This window comes from Anomaloglossus baeobatrachus, chromosome 4 (genome assembly GCF_048569485.1).
Source record: "Anomaloglossus baeobatrachus isolate aAnoBae1 chromosome 4, aAnoBae1.hap1, whole genome shotgun sequence".
Taxonomy (NCBI): Eukaryota; Metazoa; Chordata; class Amphibia; order Anura; family Aromobatidae; genus Anomaloglossus; species Anomaloglossus baeobatrachus.
In genome coordinates, this window is record NC_134356.1 from 221,871,062 (window position 1) to 221,894,425 (window position 23,364).

Genomic DNA, 23,364 nt, shown 5'->3' on the forward strand with positions numbered 1-23,364 from the left:
AGCCATGATCTTGGTGAAAACCTGTGGGGCTGTCGCCAGGCCGAACGGCAGTGCCACGAACTTCAGGTGTTCATCTCCGATGGCGAAGCGCAGGAAGCGCTGATGCTCTGGAGCAATAAGTACGTGGAGATAAGCCTCCTTGATGTCGATCGATGCAAGGAAATTTCCTTGGGACATTGAGGCGATGACGGAGCGGAGGGATTCCATCCTGAACCGCTTGGCTTTTACATGTTTGTGGAGCAGTTTTAGGTCCAGGACAGGACGGAAAGATCCGTCCTTCTTTAGGACCACAAACAGGTTGGAGTAAAAACCGTGACCCTGTTGCTGAAGAGGAACCGGGATCACCACTCCTTCTGTCTTCAGAGTGCCCAGCGCCTGTAGCAGAGCATCGGCTCGCCCGGGAGGCGGGGATGTTCTGAAAAATCAAGTCGGAGGACGAGAGTTGACTCTATCCTGTGACCGTGAGACAGAATGTCTCTCACCCAACGGTCCTTAACCTGTGGCAGCGAAATGTCTGAAAGGCGGGAGAGCCTGTCTCCGACCGAGGATGGGGTGTGAGGGCCGTAGGTCATGAGGAAGCCGACTTGGTGGCGGCACCTCCGGCGGTCTTTTAAGGGCGTGCCTTAGACCGCCATGGATCGGAGTTCCTCTGACCCTTCTGAGGACGTTTGGGCGAGGAGAATTGGGACCTGCCCGCGCCCGGAAAGGACCGAAACCTCGACTGTCCCATTCTCTGTTGGGGTAATCTTGGTTTGGTCTGGGGTAAGGATGTTTCCTTTCCCAGGATTGGTTGATGATTTCATCCAGCCTCTCACCAAACAAACGGTCGCCAGAAAATGGCAAACCGGTTAAGCACTTTTTTGGAAGCTGAGTCTGCCTTCCATTCCCGAAGCCACAAGGCCCTGCGTATTGCCACCGAATTGTCGGCTGCAACCGCCATACGGCTCGCAGAGTCCAGGACAGCATTAATAGCGTAGGACGCAATGCCGAAGTTTGAGAGGTTACAGACGCCACTTGCGGCGCAGACGTACGTGCAAGTGCGTCAATTTGCGCCTGACCCGCTGCAATAGCTTGGAGCGCCCATAGGGCTGCGAATGCTGGAGCAAAAGGCGCGCCGATGGCTTCATAGATGGATTTCAACCAGAGCTCCATCTGTCTGTCAGTGGCATCCCTGAGCGAATCCCCATCTTCAACTGCCACTATGGATCTAGCCGCCAGTCTAGAGATTGGAGAATCCACCTTGGGACACTGAGTCCAGCCCTGACCACGTCAGGGGGGAAGGGATAAAGTGTATCCTTAAAGCGCTTGGAAGAAACGCTTATCCGGACAAACTCGGCGTGTCTGGACTGCCTCCGAGACGTCAGAGTGATCCAGAAACCTACTCGCTGTACTCTTGGGGGACCTTGAGAAGGTGACCCTTCTGCTGGATGAGCCTGAGAGAGAAACATCCAGCATCATTTTTATGGACGCAATAAGAGCATTCACTATGGCGTCCGCCTAAGGGATATCAAGGTAGAGAGCGGCATCAGGATCAGAATCCTGATCAGCCACCTCCTCTTCTGATACAGAGAGTCATTTCTCTGAGACCCTGAACAATGTGATGAGGTCGAGGGGGTGTCTAAGCGAGCTCGCCTAGGCGGTCTGGGACTGCGGTCCGTGTCAGAGCTTCACCCTGGGACCTATGAGACACCCCGGGGGAACATTGTTGTTCCAACTGAGGGGAATAGAGGGCAGTGATTGTACAGTGCCCATGGTCTGAGATACCAGTCTGGACTGCCAGCTTCTAGTATTTTAGCCATAGTCTCAGAAAGTCTGTCAGTAAAAACTGCAAACTCCGTCCCTGTCACCTGGATCTGTTTGGTTGTTGTCCCTGGGACCCCTTGAGCAGAGGCCAGAACAAATGCCACAGGGGTCCACCATGAGGGTCAATGGAACCTGCCGGTTTGCACATGCAGCGCTGGCAGCTCAGTAAGCCTGTGTTTTGTTGCCCCTTGAGCCACACCACAGGGTATATGACCAGAAAATTGACTGTGCACCATACAGTGTAAAGTATAGCAAAGATATAAACTCTAAACACACTACTACACCAGTGAAATCAGCACCTCAGGTGCTGCTTACCGCCCGCTGAAAGCGGTTGTGTGGCCCCCTGAACTCGTGCCTGGGTCCCCCAGAGTTTGTCTCCCCTCTGCAGCGTCCTAGGAGCTGACAGTAATGGCTGCCGGCGTCCTGAGGAGATGAGGGAGTCGTGGGCGTGACCGAGAAAGTGTGGGAGTTGGAGTCACAGTGTGCACAGTGAGGGGGGTGGAGTATGCAAAGCATGCTCCAGCCCTCAGTGCTGCTCGTCCTGTGCAGCGTCCCGCCCTTCCCCTGACTGGCAGGGCTGAGGGCGGGAAGAACGGAGACTAGGCCCAAAAAGCCGGGGACTCTAGTTATAAGCGCGGCCGCCGTAAAAGCGCGGCCAGCGCAGAGTCCCCGGCGCACTACAAGTCCCAGCTGCGCCTCAGTAAAAACAATGGCGGCGGCGGTCAGCGCGGCCGTCCCCATACACAAATACACTCAGCACCGCTGCAGTGTATAATGGCACCAAAGGCGGTCAGCGCCGCAGTCCCCGGTGCACTAGCACACCCAGCAATGCTGGAGTGCTGCTGTGCGCGGTCCCCACGGGGACACAGAGTACCTCAAAGATGCAGGGCCCTGTCCCTGATCGATACCCGGCTCCTATCCAGCAGGCTCCTCAGGAGTTGTGGATGGAGCACGGCCTCAGTGCCTGGAGACCGATAGGATCCCACTTCACCCAGAGCCCTAATTGAGGGATGGGGAAGGAAAGCAGCATGTGGGCTCCAGCCTCCGTACCCGCAATGGGTACCTCAACCTTAACAACACCGCCGACAAAGAGTGGGGTGAGAAGGGAGCATGCTGGGGGCCCTATATGGGCCCTCTTTTCTTCCATCCGAAATAGTCAGCAGCTGCTGCTGACCAATCTGTGGAGCTGTGCTGTGCATGTCTGCCTCCTTCGCACAAAGCAAAAAACTGGGGATCCCGTGAGAGCACGGGGGGTGTATAGGCAGAAGGGGAGGGGCTTAACACTTTTAAGTGTAATACTTTGTGCAGCCTCCGGAGGCATAGCCTATACATCCAATTGTCTGGGTCTCCCAATAGAGCGACAAAGAAAGGGAGCCCAGCAAGGAACTTCTTTAGAAGCATCCGCCTTCCACTTCCGAAGCCACAGGAGCCTGCGGATAGCGAGGAAATTAGCCGAGGCCACCGCACTGCGGTGAGAGTCTCCAGCATGGCAGACATGGCATAGGATGAAAAGACTGAAGTCTGGAAGTTAAGGCAACCATTTCGGGCAAAGAGTCCCTGTGAGGGAATGCATCTCCTCTAGAGAAGCAGAGATGGCTTTGAAAGCCGCACTGCTGCAAAAGCTGGGGAGAACGAGGCCCCTGCCGCCTCCATACAGATTTGGCCAGAAGGACAACCTGGCGGACAGCAAAGCCGTAAGTGAGGAGCCATCAGCCACTGATACAACGGTCCGGGCTGAGAGTCTAAACACCGGAGGGACCACCTTTGGTGAATGAGCCCACTCCTTGACCACCTCTGGTGGAAGGGGAAAACTGTCATCAGAACCACGCTTTGGGAAGCGTTTGCCAGAGCAGACCCTGGGCTTGGTCACAGTGGCCTGAAAACTGGAGTGGTTAAGGAACACACTCCTTGTTCTCTTAGGCAAGATAAACTGGTGCCTTTTTGCCAGAGAGGGTTGCTCCTCTGATACTGGCGGATTGAGGTCCAGTACAGAATTAATGTACAGTGGGATCCTTAGAGAGGTGCCGTCAGCCACTGATACAACTATCCGGGCTGAAATACTAGACACCGGAGGGACCACCCTTGGTGAATGAGCCCACTCCTTGACCACCTGTGGTGGAAGGGGGAAACAGTCATCAGAACCACGCTTTGGGAAGCGTCTGTCAGGACAGGCTCTGGGCTTGGTCACAGTGGGCTGAAAACTGGAGTGGTTAAGGAACACACTCCTTGTTCTCTTTAAGGTATACTGATGCCTTTCTGCCAGAGGGGGATACTCCCCTGATACAGGCGGATTGAGGTCCAGTACAAATATAATGGACGCAATCAAATCATTAGCATCTGCATCACCTTCGGACAGATCAATGGTACATTAAGTAGCGTCCGAGCCCCCAGTAAAGACATCCTCCTCGTCCAGTGAGTCAGCTCGTGAATCAGAGCTGCGGGACGGGGAAGGACAGGGGACCCTGCGTCTCCATTTTAGGAGGACGGGGACTGAGACCAGATGAAGAGTCCTCTGAGAGCTTTGCTGAGCGAGCCGTAGCAGCAGAAGCGCCCTGAGAAGGGGGCTAATGCATGCTCAGGACCACCGGAGCAGCTGGTGATGAGCCTCCAGGCTGAGGGACCACTGTGTTTATGTGCTCAGTACAGGCAGTACGAGTCTACATGCAGTGCTTATTAAGAACAGCCTTGCAGCCTTGCTCTGATATGAGACATGCTGCAGAAGTGGGGGCTCTGTGAGGGAATGCATCTCCAGAATGACCCCCAGCAGAGTATATAAACAGAGAATATAAGCAGCTGCACAACTGGAGGTTGTGGCTTGCCAGACCGTTTAACATACATTTCTGTGCCCTCCAGTCCCCCAGCCCAGGCCCCCATTTGTCACAATGTGGTATCTCTGTGCCTATGCAGACATTGAGAACGCTGAGAAAATGGCGACCGGAGCGAGGAGAGGGGGCGGGGCCTACTCTGAGCGGGCAAATGAGGTATACAGGGGAGGGAATCTTTCCTCAGTGAGGAGTGTCCGTTCCCTGTGCTGAACAGCCGCTGGGCGGAGCCGCACTGTCCCACTGCATGACTAACATGCAGGGGCAGTGAAACTGAAACTAGGCCTCAGGCGAAGCCGGGGCCTAGATTTAAACATGTGGCCAGCGTGCAGGCACCATCGGCGCAGTTCTCCAGTGAAAACTGGAGAACCGGCCGGAAATGTTACCACAGTCATATAACACACTCCCCCCAATAAATAAAGTACAAGGGACCCCTGGAAAGACCACTTTCTGTGGTAAAAACGTCTCAATATTTAGCTTTTGAGACGCAGGGCCAGGTCCCTGGGGGGAAGGGTTAAACGCTCCGTCCGGCAGAATCCTGAAAAGGGCTGCCGATGGAGACCGGTCTCCTGCAAAGCAGTGAGAACCGTGATGGCTCCCACTTCAAGCCAGAGCCCCAGGGGATGGTGAAGGAGCGCGGCATGTGAAGGCTCCAGCCTTGTAAAATCAACCTTAACAGCACCGCCGACACAGTGGGGTGAGAAGGGTCATGCCGGGAGTCCAGATTGGACCCACTTTTCTTCCAAATCTTTGAAATCCAAAAAATCAAAAATCAAAAATCAGAGAATGCATGTGTGTGTGTGTGACCTCCTGAACACAAAGCATTGAAACTGGCTAGGACTGGCTACCAGGGGGTGTATATGCTAGGAGGGAGGAGCTACACGTTTGAGTGTAGTACTTTGTGTGTCCTCCGGAGGCAGAAGCTATACACCCATGGTCTGGGTCTCCCATAAGGAACGATGAAGAAAATAAATAAATAAATAAAACAATTGGTGTAGGATCCCTGTATTCTGATACCAGCACAGATAAAGCCCACGGCTGCAGCACCTAGCTGTCGGGCTTTTATCTTGGCAGTGTATCAAAATAAGACCAGAGTCACACTTGCAAGGGACTTGTGCGAGTCTTGCATCACCTGCCACGAGTGTGCAGCTGCACAGAAATACATGCAGCCTGTCTATTGTTCTCTGTTATCATCCTTTTGTTGATATGCTAAATAGCCAGTAAGCTATAAATTGTTAGTTGTTTCTGTAACAATGAACAATTACTATATACAAATATGTTTCTCGGTGGTGCATAGCACTGCTATTGAGATATTTTTCAATTGTCCATTGCCGTGCAGTTTGTGGTGCTGTATCGCACTACTTCCATTGCTTTTTACCTGTTTTTTTTATGCTATTCATTAATAAACTTTATATATTTTATACTGTGTACTGGCTATTTTTTGTTATAAGGGTATATACACCTTTGAAACTACGCGGTACGGACTTTTACAGATGGTTCCGCCCATCCCTAATTGAGAACCTAAGGTCAATCCTCCAAAATCAGGGAAATAAACAAAAAGACAGAAATTGTGATCACCTCAAAGAATGGATTATTCTACTTTCACACATCAGTTTTTTGGCATCAGGCACAATTCGGCATGTGCCTGATGCAACAGATGCGGCGCAGAATATGCAACAACGGATGCGCTGGTTCCTTTTTTTTTTTTTTTTTTTTTTTGACGGATCTGGTATATTGGATCCGTCAAAAAAACTGATCCGGCGCATCTCTTTTTGCATCTCTTCGTCTGTTTTTTTGCCTGATCCTTTTTTTTTTTATTTTTTACAATAAATTGAAGCATGCTCAGTTTAAAAAAATGGATCCGGCGGCCGCATCCGGTTTTTACCGCATTACGCCGGATCCGGTGTCCTTAGGCTTGCATTGTAAATTAAGCCGTATCGCGCCGGATCTGGCGCATGCGCTTTTTTTGTCAGAGACAAAAAACGTTACAAGAGACGTAACATCCGGCCGCCGCATTAGCCAATTACGCCGGATCCGGCAAAAGCCGGATGCAACGCAATACCACCCAGCACAATCCGGCTCTAATACAAATCAATGGGGATAAAACGGATCCGGCGCCGGATCAGTTTTTTTCCGGATTGTGCCTGATGGAAAAAACTGATGTGTGAAAGTAGCCCAAGTAAAAAATAGATTGCATCGGTCAAGATTTGGCCCTAAAATTATATCCAGCTGCTAACACTTTAAATGTAGAGTATTTGCATAAAGTTGATGTACATATCAATAAAAGTGTAAAAATGTATGAAATGCTTATAATTATACTTTAGTAACCATAGAAACATCTGCCTAAAAGATCTAAAAAACACAGAAGAAGCAAACATTGAAAACCAAAGTCGAATCAGTCGTAAAACATTTGGCCATGACTAGATGTGGATGCTCAATAATTGCTATTTGTAGTAGAGTAGCAGCAGGGTTCTAGTGTTTGATATGGATACCAGAGGTCAGACTTTAATAATTTAACAATAATTCTATCTAACGCTACCTTACAGATATAAATTAATAACCATTTAGAAGGAAATCTTTCCTCACCTTCACTGTCTGGTCATCTGAAGAGGTCAAGAATGAAGACCCCTCTGGAGAGAATTTGACACAGTGGACCCAACTTAAATGTGCATTGAAGTCGGCTATTTTTGTACAGGAGTCTATATCCCAGAGCTAGAAAGACAAATGACACACAGGAAACGATAACGTTAAAATTAAAGGATACGATACGTTGCATATTGTTCAGGTTAGATAAGCTTGTAGATGCCGAATGTGGGGAAATCTGGTCATAATAGCTTTAGTCAAGTGCAATGGTGCCTATAACTTCTCTACAACCAACTGAACTTTCGAGCATCACATGTACTTTACACAATAAATGTTGCATTTATTCGCCTTTCTGCCTGATGCCTTTATCACTTAACATGAACAACCCATAAAGTCACAAATATTTTTTTATATGAATTTCCTCCAGAAATTGGCTTAAGTTGAAGTGGAAAGTCAACAGATTTCTGTTTGCAGCACAAAGAGGCCCTGAATATGAACACTTCTTCCTCCATTTTAATGCCCTTGTAAGCTGCCTTTAGTTTTAAAAGGGCTAACTCGGCTCTAAAATATTTAGGAATCATATTGTCGAGAGACATAAACGTGACATAACGCATAGCGCTGGTGATGTTATCTGTTTTGCCTGCATGTTGATATAAACCTGAAGTCTTGCTCACCTGAAGAGCTGGATTCTTCTCACTTTGTTGGATTATTTTGGGTCATCGTGGCAGTGCCTGTCCGTGCTCCAGGGAAGACGCTAAAAGGAGTGGCTTCATACACGGTGAGCTGAATATCAATTTATATATATATATATATATATATATATATATATATATATATATATATATATATAAAAGAACTTGACATACTTATTTTCCTAAAACTACTCCAATCGGCACTGGAGAACTGGTTAAGATGAATGAGGAGCGAAGTTCACATGGTCTGGTAAACCTCCTGGTACCAGAAGAGCAATGTTATATCATTCTAAGTCTTCAGGAGGTATAGCGCTGTCCATTTTCAGATCTTATTACACAGCTTCCCATCTCTCTAGAATCTTGGACTGATGTAAGAATGGTGTGGGTAAAAGTTGGGGCAGAATTGAGCAAATCTTTACAAATATCCCTCTTACTTAGACTCCATAGTTGGACTTGTTTCTGATTAAATCACTCAAAACACATCCCACAACCAGGGCTACCAATTGCTTGTTGTACCAATCCTGCAGTCCGTTTATAAATCATACCGCAAGCCTCCTTCATGTATCCCATATTGGGTAATCTGCTTTTTTCTCTGGGTTTGGAGGACAAGGTTTTCAGCACCTAGCTAAACAGTGGCTGCTTCAGGAGTCTCATTTTGGAGCCGGACGTGTCTGACTCTCAAAAAGAAGACCTTTTTGAAATCTCTACTCTCACGGGAGTTGCTCAGCTTTCTCATTTTTTCCATTCTCTCCCTTCCAGACTTTTTTTTTTTTTTTTAACTCTCAGAGCAAGCAACTGCTGAAAAGGTTTTGAAACACAAGTAAAGTTTGTAAAATCATCAGCTTGTAGAGGGACAGCAGCTGGGGTTGTTGGTGCCACTAATTCACTTGGTATATATGATCTATATATATTTGATAACCTTATATTTGTGCTTTATATCCATGGGAATCTTGTTATCCCCGTTTGATTAGTAATGTCTTTACAAATGGCTTGGTTAATCTAATCCACTCTCTTCATGCACTTTAAATACTCTGGCACTTTAGCTACTATCTTGAGTCCTGCACCATGCACTTTTTACTATATTGTTGGTATTTGAATATCTTGATTAATGTTAAGTTTATAATATTTTTATAAGAAACAGCTTTTAGTGATCTTTATGGCTCCATTTTTAAGGTTTAATGCATGCAAGGGAGCTTATCACAACCATATAAGCGTCTGTACTGATCCTGGCCCCCGGGTGTGTGTGTCCACCTGGGCTATGCTTAGAAGGTTTCAGATGTTATCTTTGATTCTATACAGACCTTTAGTGGTTAGCTCGGATGTATAGGTTTTGAAACACAAGAAAGTAAAGTTTGTGAAATCATCAGCTTGTTGAGTGACAGCAGCTGAGGATCAGATAATAGCTGGGGTGGATATTCATAGTTATCCCCTCCCCCTGTTATTTATGCTAATTCTATTATAGAATCGATTTAGTTTGTGACTTACAGGACCTGTGCTAGTGTCATATCCATGTGACCAGAAGTGGTGGGGCCTCAGCCAACAGAAAAATATTGCTTCCTGGTATCAGCTATGTTGGCTGAGGCCCCGCCCCTTCTGGTCACATGGGTATGACATCAGCACAAGTCCTATTAGTCACAAACTAAATCGGTGGTGCTGGTGACTGGTGGTAGTTTCAATAAGGAAAATAGCACTTTAGTAAATACCATTAAAATGTGAAAAAAACTAAGGCCCATAGCTCTGGAATCATGAGGCACACATATAATATATTATATATATATATATATATATATATATATATATATATATATATATATATATATATACATATATATATATATAAAGAAATAATATTCAGGAAGCAGGATATGTCCTCTTGTCCATAATCATAAACTGTACATGATGAAGCTGTGTATATACAGAGTCTGTATTGTGTTATACAATGTTACCTGGACAGCATAATGTGACAGTGCCATGGCCACAATCTGATTTGTTGTGCAGAAGTCACAATACAGGATAGTGCTCTGCTGACATGCTTCAAGCTCAGACACGAGATCACTGCTTTCCACATCAAAAATCTGGGAGAAAAATACATTAGTTATTTGTGCATGACAATTTTTTTTCATTATATCACAATAGATCAGCAATTAAACATGGTGATCTACTTTATTAACCATTTTTTTATTAGTATGTTCCCATTACAGCACTTAAGACACTTTACTATGCTGCACCATCATATCTATACACCACAGCAATCTGATTTTTCTATTATTCTCAAGGTGAGACTTTTGACAAATTCACCATCTAAAAGGCATATCCTGTACAAAACTCTATTGTGCCTGATGACGACCCAATTATAGGGGCTGAAACGTTATAATTTTTCAGGAATGCCTGTGTAATAAATTACTTACATCCATTTTGGAGTGCCAAGTTCATTTTTTTTAGTACCCATTCCAATAAACTGATCACAGAATGTTCCCCTTGTGGAACCCACAGAGATCAGATATAATATGTAGGAAATCTGGCAGCTGTTTCTCTGAAACGCCAAAGCACTTTAGAGAATAATATACCTGACCGAGCTGTGATTCATGGTGCCTGCAGTTATAGCAGCATGACTCTCCTAACAGGTACCTTTTAAAAATAAATATAAAAGGTTCCCTTTAAGTCGCTGTGGAAAATTCAGCAAACAATAAACAAGATTATAGAGATAGCAGCACACTAGAGTTTTTGGAGCAGATTTATCAAGACGTGCTACGCCAGTCTTGATAAGAGTAATTGGCACCGAATTCAGTAAGCGTAGAATACGACTTAAAGGGAATCTGTCTGATTTTTGTTACCTCATCTGAGAGCAGCAAGGGGTAGGCAAAGAGATTCTGACTCTAATGGTGTATCACTTAGATTACTAAAGATTCTGTATGGCGTGCACTCAGTCAGGATAGAGGTGCTGGTAGAGAGGATGAGAATCCCATGTAGACAATGAATTCTAATCATCGCACATTCAGAAGTAGTTTGCAAAAAGTGTTCAAAGTTTATTTACAAATGTGGTACAGGGCAGTAGGTGGTGTCAGGAAATGAGCGACTAAAACAACGTGTCGACCCTGCATGGGTCTTGTTCACTTGTCGCTCAGATATGCAGTGCAAGAGGCACTCCCGTAACTATATCCATTAGTGGTAACCAACGGTGGGTACCTTGAATTATGTAATAACAAAAAAGGTATCTTCTGAATCCTGGTTAATATAACGTACCAACGTCTTGTAGTGGCAGGGTTCTACTTGTTATATAGCCTTGAGGATGGAGATAGTGACTCAAAACGTTCCCACGTCTTGTAGTGGCAGGGTTCTACTTGTTATATAGCCTTGAGGATGGAGATAGTGACTCAAAACGTTCCCACGTCTTGTAGTGGCAGGGTTCTACTTGTTATATAGTCTTGAGGATGGAGATAGTGACTCAAAACGTTCCCACGTCTTGTAGTGGCAGGGTTCTACTTGTTATATAGCCTTGAGGATGGAGATAGTGACTCAAAACGTTCCCACGTCTTGTAGTGGCAGGGTTCAGTCACTACCACAGAAACACAGATACCAGGATTTAGGCGCGGGAGCGCAGATCTTTAAGGCAGTACCCTGTCACTACAAGGCTCTGGGATGTCAGAGTAACCATGTTCATCTTAAAGGCTAAAGTCCCCAACACACGCTTCAATATATCTCACAATCCGTCATTGGGGTCAAGTTGTAAGTGACGCACATCCGGCATCGTTTGTGAGGTATCTGCATGTGACACCTACGTGCGATCAGGATTGAACGCAAAACCGTTGATCGCAAACACATCGTATCTTTCTCTAGAATTGAGCATTTTGTTGCACGAACCTAGTCAATTGTAACGGGTGACATCCCTCATACGATTTTGGTGTCTGATGCTATGTGCACAGGTGTGCACTCTGCACTGCAGCTTAAAAAAGGTCTGCTTCAGAGCGCAGCTCAAAAGCTGCGTTCTGAAGCGCCTCACAAGGTCTGTCATTCGGTAATCTCTGTCAGTCGGTCACTATCTCTGTCCCTCACTCTCTGTCCATGTCAGTCTATCCCCCTCTCTCATACTCACCGATCCGCGGCGCGGCGCTGCACGGCATTCACACTGCTCCAGCGGCTTTTTACTATTTTGAAAAAGCCGGCCGCCCATTAAACAATCTCGTATTCCCTGCTTTCCCCGCCCACCGGCGCCTATGATTGGTTACAGTGAGACACGCCCCCACGCTGAGTGACAGGTGTCACACTGCACCCAATCACAGCAGCCGGTGGGCGTGTCTATACTGTGCAGTGAAATAAATAATTAAATAATTAAAAAAAACAGCGTGCAGTCCCCCCCCAATTTTAAAACCAGCCAGATAAAGCCATACGGCTGAAGGCTGGTATTCTCAGGATGGGGAGCTCCACGTTATGGGGAGCCCCCCAGCCTAACAATATCAGCCAACAGCCGCCCAGAATTGCCACATACATTATATGCGACAGTTCTGGGACTGTACCCGGCTCTTCCCGATTTGCCCTGGTGCGTTGGCAAATCGGGGTAATAAGGAGTTATTGGCAGCCCATAGCTGCCAATAAGTCCTAGATTAATCATGTCAGGCGTCTATGAGACACCCTCCATGATTAATCTGTAAGTGACAGTAAATAAACACACACACCCAAAAAAATCCTTTATTAGAAATAAAAAGCACAAACACATTCCCTGGTTCACCACTTTAATCAGCCCCAAAGAAGGGAATTTTGTTTACTTACCGTAAATTCCTTTTCTTCTAGCTCCTAATGGGAGACCCAGACAATTGGGTGTATAGCTTCTGCCTCCGGAGGCCACACAAAGTATTACACTTTAAAAAGTGTAACCCCTCCCCTCTGCCTATACACCCTCCCGTGCATCACGGGCTCCTCAGTTTTGGTGCAAAAGCAGGAAGGAGGAAACTTATAAATTGGTCTAAGGTAAATTCAATCCGAAGGATGTTCGGAGAACTGAAAACCATGAACCAAAAGAAACGATTCAACATGAACAACATGTGTACACAAAAGAACAAACAGCCCGAAGGGAACAGGGGCGGGTGCTGGGTCTCCCAATAGGAGCTAGAAGAAAAGGAATTTACGGTAAGTAAACAAAATTCCCTTCTTCTTTGTCGCTCCATTGGGAGACCCAGACAATTGGGACGTCCAAAAGCAGTCCCTGGGTGGGTAAAAGAATACCTCAATAAAAAAGAGCCGAAACGGCCCCCTCTTACAGGTGGGCAACCGCCGCCTGAAGGACTCGCCTACCTAGACTGGCGTCTGCCGAAGCATAGGTATGCACCTGATAGTGTTTCGTGAAAGTGTGCAGACTAGACCAGGTAGCTGCCTGACACACCTGCTGAGCCGTAGCCCGGTGCCGCAATGCCCAGGACGCACCCACGGCTCTGGTAGAATGGGCTTTCAGCCCCAAAGGAAGCGGAAGCCCAGAAGAACGGTAGGCTTCAAGAATCGGTTCCTTGATCCACCGAGCCAAGGTTGACTTGGAAGCCTGCGAACCCTTACGCTGGCCAGCGACAAGGACAAAGAGCGCATCAGAACGGCGCAGGGGCGCCGTGCGAGACACGTAGAACCGGAGTGCTCTCACCAGATCTAATGAGTGCAAATCCTTTTCACATTGGTGAACTGGATTAGGGCAAAATGAAGGTAAGGAGATATCCTGATTGAGATGAAAAGGAAATACCACCTTAGGGAGAAAATCCGGAACAGGACGTAGAACCACCTTATCCTGGTGAAAAACCAGGAAGGGGGCTTTGCATGACAGCGCTGCCAGCTCCGACACTCTACGGAGCGATGTAACTGCCACTAGAAATGCCACCTTCTGCGAAAGACGTGATAAAGAGACATCCCGCAGCGGCTCGAAAGGTGGTTTCTGAAGAGCCGTTAGCACCCTGTTAAGGTCCCAGAGTTCCAGCGGACGCTTGTAAGGTGGGACTATGTGGCAAACTCCCTGCAGGAACGTGCGGACCTGCGGAAGTCTGGCTAGACGCTTTTGAAAAAATACGGATAGCGCCGATACTTGTCCCTTGAGAGAGCCGAGAGACAAACCCTTGTCCATTCCGGATTGAAGGAATGAAAGAAAAGTGGGTAAGGCAAAAGGCCAGGGAGCAAAACCATTATCAGAGCACCAGGATAAGAAGATCCTCCAAGACCTGTGATAGATCTTGGCGGACGTTGGTTTCCTGGCCTGTCTCATGGTGGCAATGACATCTTGAGATAACCCTGAGGACGCTAGGAGCCAGGACTCAATGGCCACACAGTCAGGTTGAGGGCCACAGAATTCAGATGGAAAAACGGCCCTTGTGACAGCAAGTCTGGGCGGTCTGGGAGAGCCCACGGTTGACCCACCGTGAGGTGCCACAGATCCGGGTACCACGACCGCCTCGGCCAATCTGGAGCGACGAGAATGGCGCGACGACAGTCGGACCTGATTTTGCGCAGCACTCTGGGCAGCATCGCCAGAGGAGGAAATACATAAGGCAGTCGAAACTGCGACCAATCCTGAACTAATGCGTCCGCCGCCAGAGCTCTGTGATCTTGAGACCGTGCCATGAATGCCGGGACTTTGTTGTTGTGCCGTGACGCCATGAGATAGACATCCGGCGTTCCCCAGCGGCGACAGATCTCTCGAAACACGTCTGGGTGAAGAGACCATTCCCCCGCATCCATGCCCTGATGACTGAGAAAGTCTGCTTCCCAGTTTTCTACGCCCGGGATGTGAACTGCGGAGATGGTGGAGGCTGTGGCCTCCGCCCACAGCAGAATCCACCGGACTTCCTGGAAGGCTTGACGGCTGCGCATGCCGCCCTGGTGGTTGATGTACGCGACCGCCGTGGCGTTGTCCGACTGTATGCGGATCTGCCTGCCCTCCAGCCACCGATGGAACGCCTTTAGGGCTAGATACACTGCCCTTATCTCCAGAACATTGATCTGAAGGGAGGACTCTGTCGGAGTCCAGGTTCCCTGAGCCCTGTGGTGGAGAAAAACCGCTCCCCACCCTGACAGACTCGCGTCCGTCGTGACTACAGCCCAGGATGGGGGCAGGAAGGATTTTCCCTGCGACAGAGAAGTGGGAAGAAGCCACCACTGAAGAGAGGTTTTGGCTGCAAGGGAAAGAGAGACGTTCCTGTCGAGGGACGTCGACCTCCTGTCCCATTTGCGGAGAATGTCCCATTGGAGTGGGCGCAGATGAAACTGCGCGAAGGGGACTGCCTCCATTGCTGCCACCATCTTCCCCAGGAAGTGCATGAGGCGCCTCAAGGGGTGTGACTGGCCCCGAAGAAGAGATTGCACCCCTGTCTGCAGCAAAAGCTGTTTGTCCAGCGGTAGCTTGACTATCGCTGAGAGAGTATGAAACTCCATCCCGAGGTAAGTCAGTGATTGGGTCGGTGTCAACTTGGACTTTGGGAAGTTGATGATCCACCCGAACCGCTGGAGAGTCTCCAGAGCGACGGTCAGGCTGTGTTGACACGCCACCCGGGAGGGTGCCCTGACTAGGAGATCGTCTAAGTAAGGGATCACCGAGTGGCCCTGAGAGTGTAGGACCGCCACAACGGATGCCATGACCTTGGTGAAGACCCGTGGGGCTGTCGCCAGGCCGAAAGGCAGTGCCACGAACTGAAGGTGTTCGTCCCCGATGGCGAAACGCAGGAAGCATTGATGCTCGGGTGCGATCGGCACATGGAGATAAGCATCCTTGATGTCGATTGATGCTAGGAAGTCTCCTTGTGACATCGAAGCGATGACCGAGCGGAGAGATTCCATCCGAAACCTTCTGGTGCTCACATGCCTGTTGAGCAGTTTGAGGTCCAGAACGGGATGGAATGATCCGTCCTTCTTTGGCACCACGAACAAGTTGGAGTAGAAACCGTGACCATGTTCCTGAGGGGGAACGGGAATCACCACTCCTTCTGACTTCAGGACGCCCACAGCCTGAAAAAGTGCACCGGCCCGAGATGGGGGCGGAGATGTTCTGAAGAAACGAGTCGGAGGACGAGAGCTGAACTCTATCCTGTAACCGTGAGACAGAATGTCTCTCACCCATCGGTCTTGGACATGTGGCCACCAGGCGTCGCAAAAGCGGGAGAGCCTGCCACCGACCGAGGATGCGGTTTGGGGAGGCCGAAAGTCATGAGGAGGCCGCCTTGGAGGCAGTGCCTCCGGCGGTTTTTTGGGGACGTGACTTAGACCGCCACGCATAAGAGTTCCTCTGGCCCTTCTCTGGCCTGTTGGACGAGGAGGATTGGGATCTGGCTGAGGGCCGAAAGGACCGAAACCTCGATTGTATTTTCCGTTGCTGAGGTCTCTTCGGTTTGGACTGGGGTAAGGACGAGTCCTTTCCCTTGGATTCCTTAATAATTTCATCCAATCGCTCGCCAAACAATCGGTCGCCAGAAAACGGCAAACCGGTTAAAAACTTCTTGGAAGCAGAGTCTGCCTTCCATTCGCGTAGCCACATGGCCCTGCGGACTGCCACCGAATTAGCGGATGCTACCGCTGTACGGCTAGCAGAGTCCAGGACGGCGTTCATGGCGTAGGACGAAAAAGCCGACGCCTGAGAAGTCAAAGACGCAACTTGCGGAGCAGAGGTACGTGTGACCGCATTAATCTCAGACAGACAAGCTGAGATAGCTTGGAGTGCCCACACGGCTGCAAAAGCCGGGGCAAAAGACGCGCCCGTGGCCTCATAGATGGATTTCACCAGGAGCTCTATCTGCCTGTCAGTGGCATCCTTGAGCGATGAGCCATCTGCAACTGATACTACAGATCTAGCCGCCAGTCTAGAGACTGGAGGATCCACCTTGGGACATTGAGCCCAACCCTTAACTACGTCAGAGGGGAAGGGGTAACGTGTGTCATTAAGGCGCTTAGTAAAGCGCTTGTCCGGAAATGCTCTGTGCTTCTGGACAGCATCTCTGAAGTTAGAGTGATCGAAAAACGCACTCCGTGTACGTTTGGGAAACCTAAACTGGTGTTTCTCCTGCTGCGAAGCCGACTCCTCTATAGGTGGAGTTGGGGGAGAAAGATCTAGCACCTGGTTGATGGACGCTATAAGGTCATTTACTATGGCGTCCCCTTCAGGTGTATCAAGATTGAGAGCAACGTCAGGGTCAGAGCCCTGAGCTGCGACGTCCGCCTCATCCTCCAGAGAGTCCTCAAGCTGAGACCCCGAGCAGCGTGAGGAAGTCGGGGAAGATTCCCAGCGAGCCCGCTTAGCCGGTCTGGGACTGTGGTCCGTGCCGGAGTCCTCCACGTGAGACCTAGGGGCCACCCCGGGAGCACGCTGCGGCGCAGACCGAGAGGGGCCTGGAGGCGATGATCCAACAGTGCCCGGGGCCTGTGTAAGGACCGATCTGGACTGCAAGGCTTCTAGTAGCTTGGCAGACCATTTGTCCATAGACTGAGCCATGGATTGTGAAAGTGACTCAGAGAGTTTCTCAGCAAAAACTGCAAACTCTGTCCCTGCCTCCTGGACAGGGGAAGCAGACGGGTCTGCCTGAGCCGAGGGTCCCACTAGTGCCCGAGGCTCCGGCTGAGCAAGTGCAACAGGGGCCGAACATTGCTCACAGTGAGGGTAGGTGGAACCAGCAGGTAACATAGCCGCACAAGAGGTACAGGTTGCAAAATAACCCTTTGCCTTAGCGCCCTTGCTCCTTGTGGACGACATGCTGTTGTCTCCTAGGAGAGTGATCACTGAGGGTATATAGCCAAAAGCAAAACAACTCGGCCGAACAGAGAAAATATATACAAGTATAAATATATATATATACTTCGGCACCCTAGGAGGACCAGCACCGGGTGACCGGTGTGGCTTACCGACCGCCCAAAGCGGTGTGTGTCCACCAGATTCCCTGCCTTGGGTCTCCCAGAGCTGCAGAGCTCGTTCCTGAAATCCTCCACCGGCAGAATGTGTTGTAAAAATGGCTGCCGGAGCTCTCAGGGGAGGAGGGAGCCGTGGGCGGCGAATAGTAAAGTGCGGGAATCTGGTGCCCCACAGTGGTCAGTGAGGGGGGGGAGGAAACCTAAAGTATGCTCCAGCCCTCACTGCCGACGTCAGGTCGACCGTCCCGCCCTTACCCCTGACTGGCAGGCCCGGGGGCGGGAGTTATGGTACTAGGCCGCATGAAGCCGGGGACTAAATTTAATACCGCGGCCGACAAACAGGCGCGGTCGGCGCGGAAGTCCCGGTCGTCACAAAACCAGCAGCAGCTGCAGCGTCTGTGAAACGAGCGCTCCATGCACCGTCCCCATGGGGACACAGAGTACCTTTAGATGCAGGGCCCTGTCCCTGATGATACAAGTCTCCTGTCCGGCAGATTCCCACAGGGGCTGCGGAGGGAGCCCGGTCCCAGTGAATGGATGACCGGTTAGGATCCCACTTCTCCCAGAGCCTCTAAGGGATGGTGAAGGAAAACGGCATGTGGCTCCAGCCTCTGTACCCGCAATGGGTACCTCAACCTTAACAGCACCGCCGACTTAGTGGGGTGAGAAGGGAGCATGCCGGGGGCCCTGTGGGGGCCCTCTTTTCTTCCAACCGATAAAATCAGCAGCTGCTGCTGACTAAGATGGGAGCATGAGTGGATGTGTGCCTCCTTCCACACAAAGCATAAAACTGAGGAGCCCGTGATGCACGGGAGGGTGTATAGGCAGAGGGGAGGGGTTACACTTTTTAAAGTGTAATACTTTGTGTGGCCTCCGGAGGCAGAAGCTATACACCCAATTGTCTGGGTCTCCCAATGGAGCGACAAAGAAAAGCCCTCCATGCCCGGCGTACTCCAGGATGGTCCAGCGTCGCTTCCAGCGCTGCTGCATGGAGGTGACCGGAGCTGCAGAATACACCGCCGCTCCTGTCACCTCCACGCAGCTAATGAAGATAGCCGCGCGATCAGCTGAGCTGTCACTGAGGTTACCCGCTGTCACTGGATCCAGCGGTGGCCGCGGGTAACCTCAGTGACAGCTCAGCTGATAGCGCTACTCACCGCCACTCCTCTCACCTCCACGCAGCAAATGAGGTGAGTGCGGCTGTTGGCTGATATTGTTAGGCTGAGGGGGCTCCCCATAACGTGGAGCACCCCATCCTGAGAATACCAGCCTTCAGCCGTATGGCTTTATCTGGCTGGTTTTAAAATTGGGGGGACCGCACGCCGTTTTTTTAATTATTTAATTCACTGCACAGTATAGACACGCCCACCGGCTGCTGTGATTGGGTGCAGTGTGACACCTGTCACTCAGCGTGGGGGCGTGTCTCACTGCAACCAATCATAGGCGCCGGTGGGCGGGGAAAGCAGGGAATACGAGATTGTTTAATGGGCGGCCGGCTTTTTCAAAATAGTAAAAGCAGCCGGAGCAGTGTGAATGCCGTGCAGCGCCGCGCCGGGGATCGGTGAGTATGAGAGAGGGGGGGGACACTTCAGTCACTCCGGGGATTAGCGGTCACCGGTGAGTCCTTCACAGGTGACCGCTAATCAGGGCGCGACACAGACAGAGCCGCAGCATGACAATGAAGTCGGGTGAAGTTAACCCGAGTTCATTCTGACAGTGCGGCTCTGTCTGTGTCTGCTGTCATCTGCCATTCAGCTCTGCTACATGGCTGTCTGTGTCTGCTGTTAGCGGCCATGTAGCAGCGCTGAATGGCAGATGACATAGTAAAAACGCATCCCTACACATTACACACGCTTGGCAAGTCAATAAATAAAAAAAAAGGGTGCCCAATGCATACGTCACAGAACACATGATCTAAAAGATCGCACACAAAATTGATCAATTTAACATAGACTACTAACGCTCGTGTGACAGCAAATGAACGACCTACGTGCAATCTCTTAAGATCCCGTATGCAACCTGGGCGTGTCACATCGCAAATGAGATTGTACAACTAATTGCAACGTGTAAAGCAGGCTTAAGCCCTGCCATTCCAAGACGCTGGTGTGTTATGTGAACCTTCTCCAATTGCAAGGCTATACAACTGTCAGAACCCTGCTATTACAAGACACTGCAGCGTCAGATTTATCACCTTGATCTTGAAGATAGACCTACCTTATCACTATAACTATTGGAGTACATGCCATATGTTTACAGTATATTCCAAGGCTATACAATAAGAACCCTGCCACTACAAGACGTGGGAACGTTTTGAGTCACTATCTCCCTCCTCAAGCCTATATAACAAGTACAACCCTGTCACTACAAGACGTTGGTGCGTTATATTAACCAGGACTCAGAAGATACCCATTTTCTTATTACATGATTCAAGGTACCCACCATTGGTTTTACTACTAATGGATATAAGCACGAGCGCACCTCTTGCACTGCATATCTGAGCGACAACATGAACAAGACCCATAAGGGTTGAAACGTTGCTTTAGTCGCTCATTTCCCGACACCACCTACTGCCCTGTACCACATTTGTAAATAAACTTTGATCACTTTTTGCAAACTACTTCTGAGTGTGCGGTCACTTAGATTACTGGCTGCAACCGTTTTGACACAATCTGAATGTTTAGGTTTAGTCATGTAGCAGAGTCCAGGGAGCTGTCCCTGCCCACACCAGGCTCTCAATAGAGATTGTACATTGACTGTGAGATGTCAATCAGAGGAGGGGGAGTGTTAAACTGCCATGCACATGAGTTTTTAGACCTGTAATAAGGGTCCTGCTGCTTAAACAAACATAGAAAATAAACAAAAGATCAGACAGTGATAAAACAGGCATGCCTGAACTTTCTGTGTTAACCCTTGCAGCCTGCTGGCTTCAGCTTACATAGCAAAAACCTGCTGACAGATTCCTTTTAATGAATTTGGCGGCTCTAGAAAGTGCCTTGCACCTCAGGGACTTTAGTAGCATTTTGAACATAGAAATCACTGATAGATTTGACTAAATTGAGAGTCACGCCCCCACCTGGCTTCTCACCAACTTCGCTTATTTTGGCGGAGATGATCCAAAATAACGCGAAAAACGCCAAGATTCGCAACATGTTTGCACATCTCCATTATATGCAAAAAAATCTGCAACTTTTCAAAGCTTTTGTGACAGTTTTGTGATGTAAAACGTTTATCAATCAGCCCCTTGGACTTTAAAAGATGATGTACACACATTGCAGAAGTTTCCCTCACAGTTTTACTATGTAATTTACCACTCACAAGGTATTAACATGTGCAATGGCCTAAAATTACCCTTTAGTTCCCAATTACATTTCAGAACGAGTGCATAATATATACTTTCAATATCGGATGTCATCCTTCTAACCTTTCTTGCACGATGCCTTTGATTCTACGCTTCATGTATGCACGCTGTCCTCTGGTATTCAAGGATACCTATCTTCTCTGATCCAACCCAGAACAGATGAGAGGAACCCAATCAAAGAGCAGGTGGAGAAACTGGCAGCCATATTGCAAAAATGAAGAGGGGAATTGAAGGAATGTCCCATTAACCACTATGTAATAGGTGTTCTGCTGCATGTGGATGAGGTCCTGTGATCATGTGGATCCATATAATGCTTAACCCCATTAACCAGTTCATAAGGAACACTTACATAAAGGCGATTACGTGCGGTCACCATTATTCTGGAGCAGTCATTAGACCAGGAACAGCATTTCAGCTGAAATTGGGACTCATCGTTTTTTTGGAAAGAGACTGCGACATCTATGTCCTTGTATTCATTAGCAGACGACACATCCCATAGCTAATGAGGGAGAGAAATCGTTGTGAGGATTTGGCATTTTAACTGGATATAAATAAGCAGCACATTTTCAACATAATTTGTTGCGCGCTATAATTACTGTCTGATCTACAATCTGCTCACTTTAGGGCTGTGCTCACACTGGTGTCATTACTTTTTATCAGGGTACAGATTACTGCAACCATTTCTGAGCTGAGAAACCATAGAGCGGCACACAGCCTTCAAAGCGCCACTGCCAGTTTGTTCCGATCAGTGAGGATTACACTGATCATATTAGCAATGACTTGAAATAATTATAATATTCTAGCTATATCCTATCACTCACCTTTGTGACACAATCCTTTTAATTACAAAATACCTACCTTTATATTGGTATTGGCTGCAGCTTCAATCGATTGATAAATACACTATTGTACATTTATGCACAAAGCCAATCTGCCCTGGTGTCCACTTCTATTAGCCAAAAAGGACAACAAATAGTGTGTGGCTTGGCTAATAGGTCTCAGAGACTACACCAGACACAGTTTATGAGTCCAGTTTATTTATCCCACAAGGGCAGTAGCTTGGGTACATTAGTATAAAAAGCTGAGAAGTGGCAGGATCATGCTGTGGGGATGCTTTTCTTCAGCAGGGGCAGGGAAGCTGGTCATAGATGATGGGAAGATGTATGGAGCTAAATACAGGGTAATCCTGGAGGAAAACCTGTTGAAGGCTGAAAAAGACTGAGACTGGGACGAAGATTCACGTTCTACAAGGCCAGGGACCCTAAACATACTGCCAGAGCTAGAATGGATGGTTTAGATGAAAGCACATTCATGCGTGTGAATGGCTCAGTCACAGTCCAGACATAAATCCCATTGAGAATCTGTGGTAAGACATGAAAATTGCTCTTTACAAACTCTCTCCACCCAATCTGGAAAGACTGAAACTGGGACGAAGATTCACGTTCTACAAGGACAGGGACCCTAAACATACTGCCAGAGCTACAATGGATGGTTTAGATGAAAGCATATTCATGCGTGTGAATGGCTCAATCACAGTCCAGACATAAATCCCATTGAGAATCTGCGGCAAGACATGAAAATTGCTCTTTACAAACTCTCTCCACGCAATCTCACTGAGCTAGAGCTCATTTGCAAAGAAGAATGGGCAAACATTTCATGCTTGAAATAAATAAAAAGCAACTAAATTAAGAAAATATGAAAATCCACACAAACTTAAATAATGTTGAACTTACCTTTAATGTGCCATCCATGGAACAACTGGCCAAATACTTATCATCTGGTGAAAATCTGCAATGATTGACATAATTCCCATGGCCAAAAAGAGTGTTCCTACAATGCTTCTTATCGAGGTCCCACAGCTGTGTACATTCAAGTAGACAAAAGATTAGATAGGATTCACTAACAAATTTCTGTTTCATTCCTATGTAAACAAAATAGAGGAAATTCTACAGAAATACCTTACAACTATATGGCCAGGTACCTTTAGAGTTTAGGCCCTGTGCGCACTAGAAAATGGAATTTTCTAAAGAAAATTCCGCAGGCTCTGAAAGATTTCCGCACCCGCGAAAAAAAAACCGCAAAAACAAAAAGCACCGAAATCCGCATGCATTTGTTGCGTTTTTGTACAGTTTTGGTGCGGTTTTTCCGTGGGTTGGTACATGTGTTTTAATACATTCAATGCAATAAAGCACAATGGAAAAAAAAAAAAAAAAAAAAAGGTAATTTCCTTCTGATATAGATAGAT

The 23,364-nt window shown here is 48.2% G+C and overlaps 1 protein-coding gene across 1 annotated transcript in view; it reads right to left on the reverse strand.

The window, feature by feature from the left end:
- Nucleotides 1-23,364, reverse strand: part of APAF1 (apoptotic peptidase activating factor 1) — a 166,241-nt gene that overhangs the window by 62,312 nt on the left and 80,565 nt on the right. Inside the window, exons 16-19 of the mRNA XM_075344681.1 lie at nt 22,853-22,978; nt 21,469-21,618; nt 9,847-9,975; nt 7,212-7,337 (exon numbers count right to left, since the gene is read on the reverse strand). Of these exons, the coding sequence (XP_075200796.1) occupies nt 7,212-7,337; nt 9,847-9,975; nt 21,469-21,618; nt 22,853-22,978 (531 nt within the window). The remainder of the gene's footprint in view (nt 1-7,211; nt 7,338-9,846; nt 9,976-21,468; nt 21,619-22,852; nt 22,979-23,364) is intronic.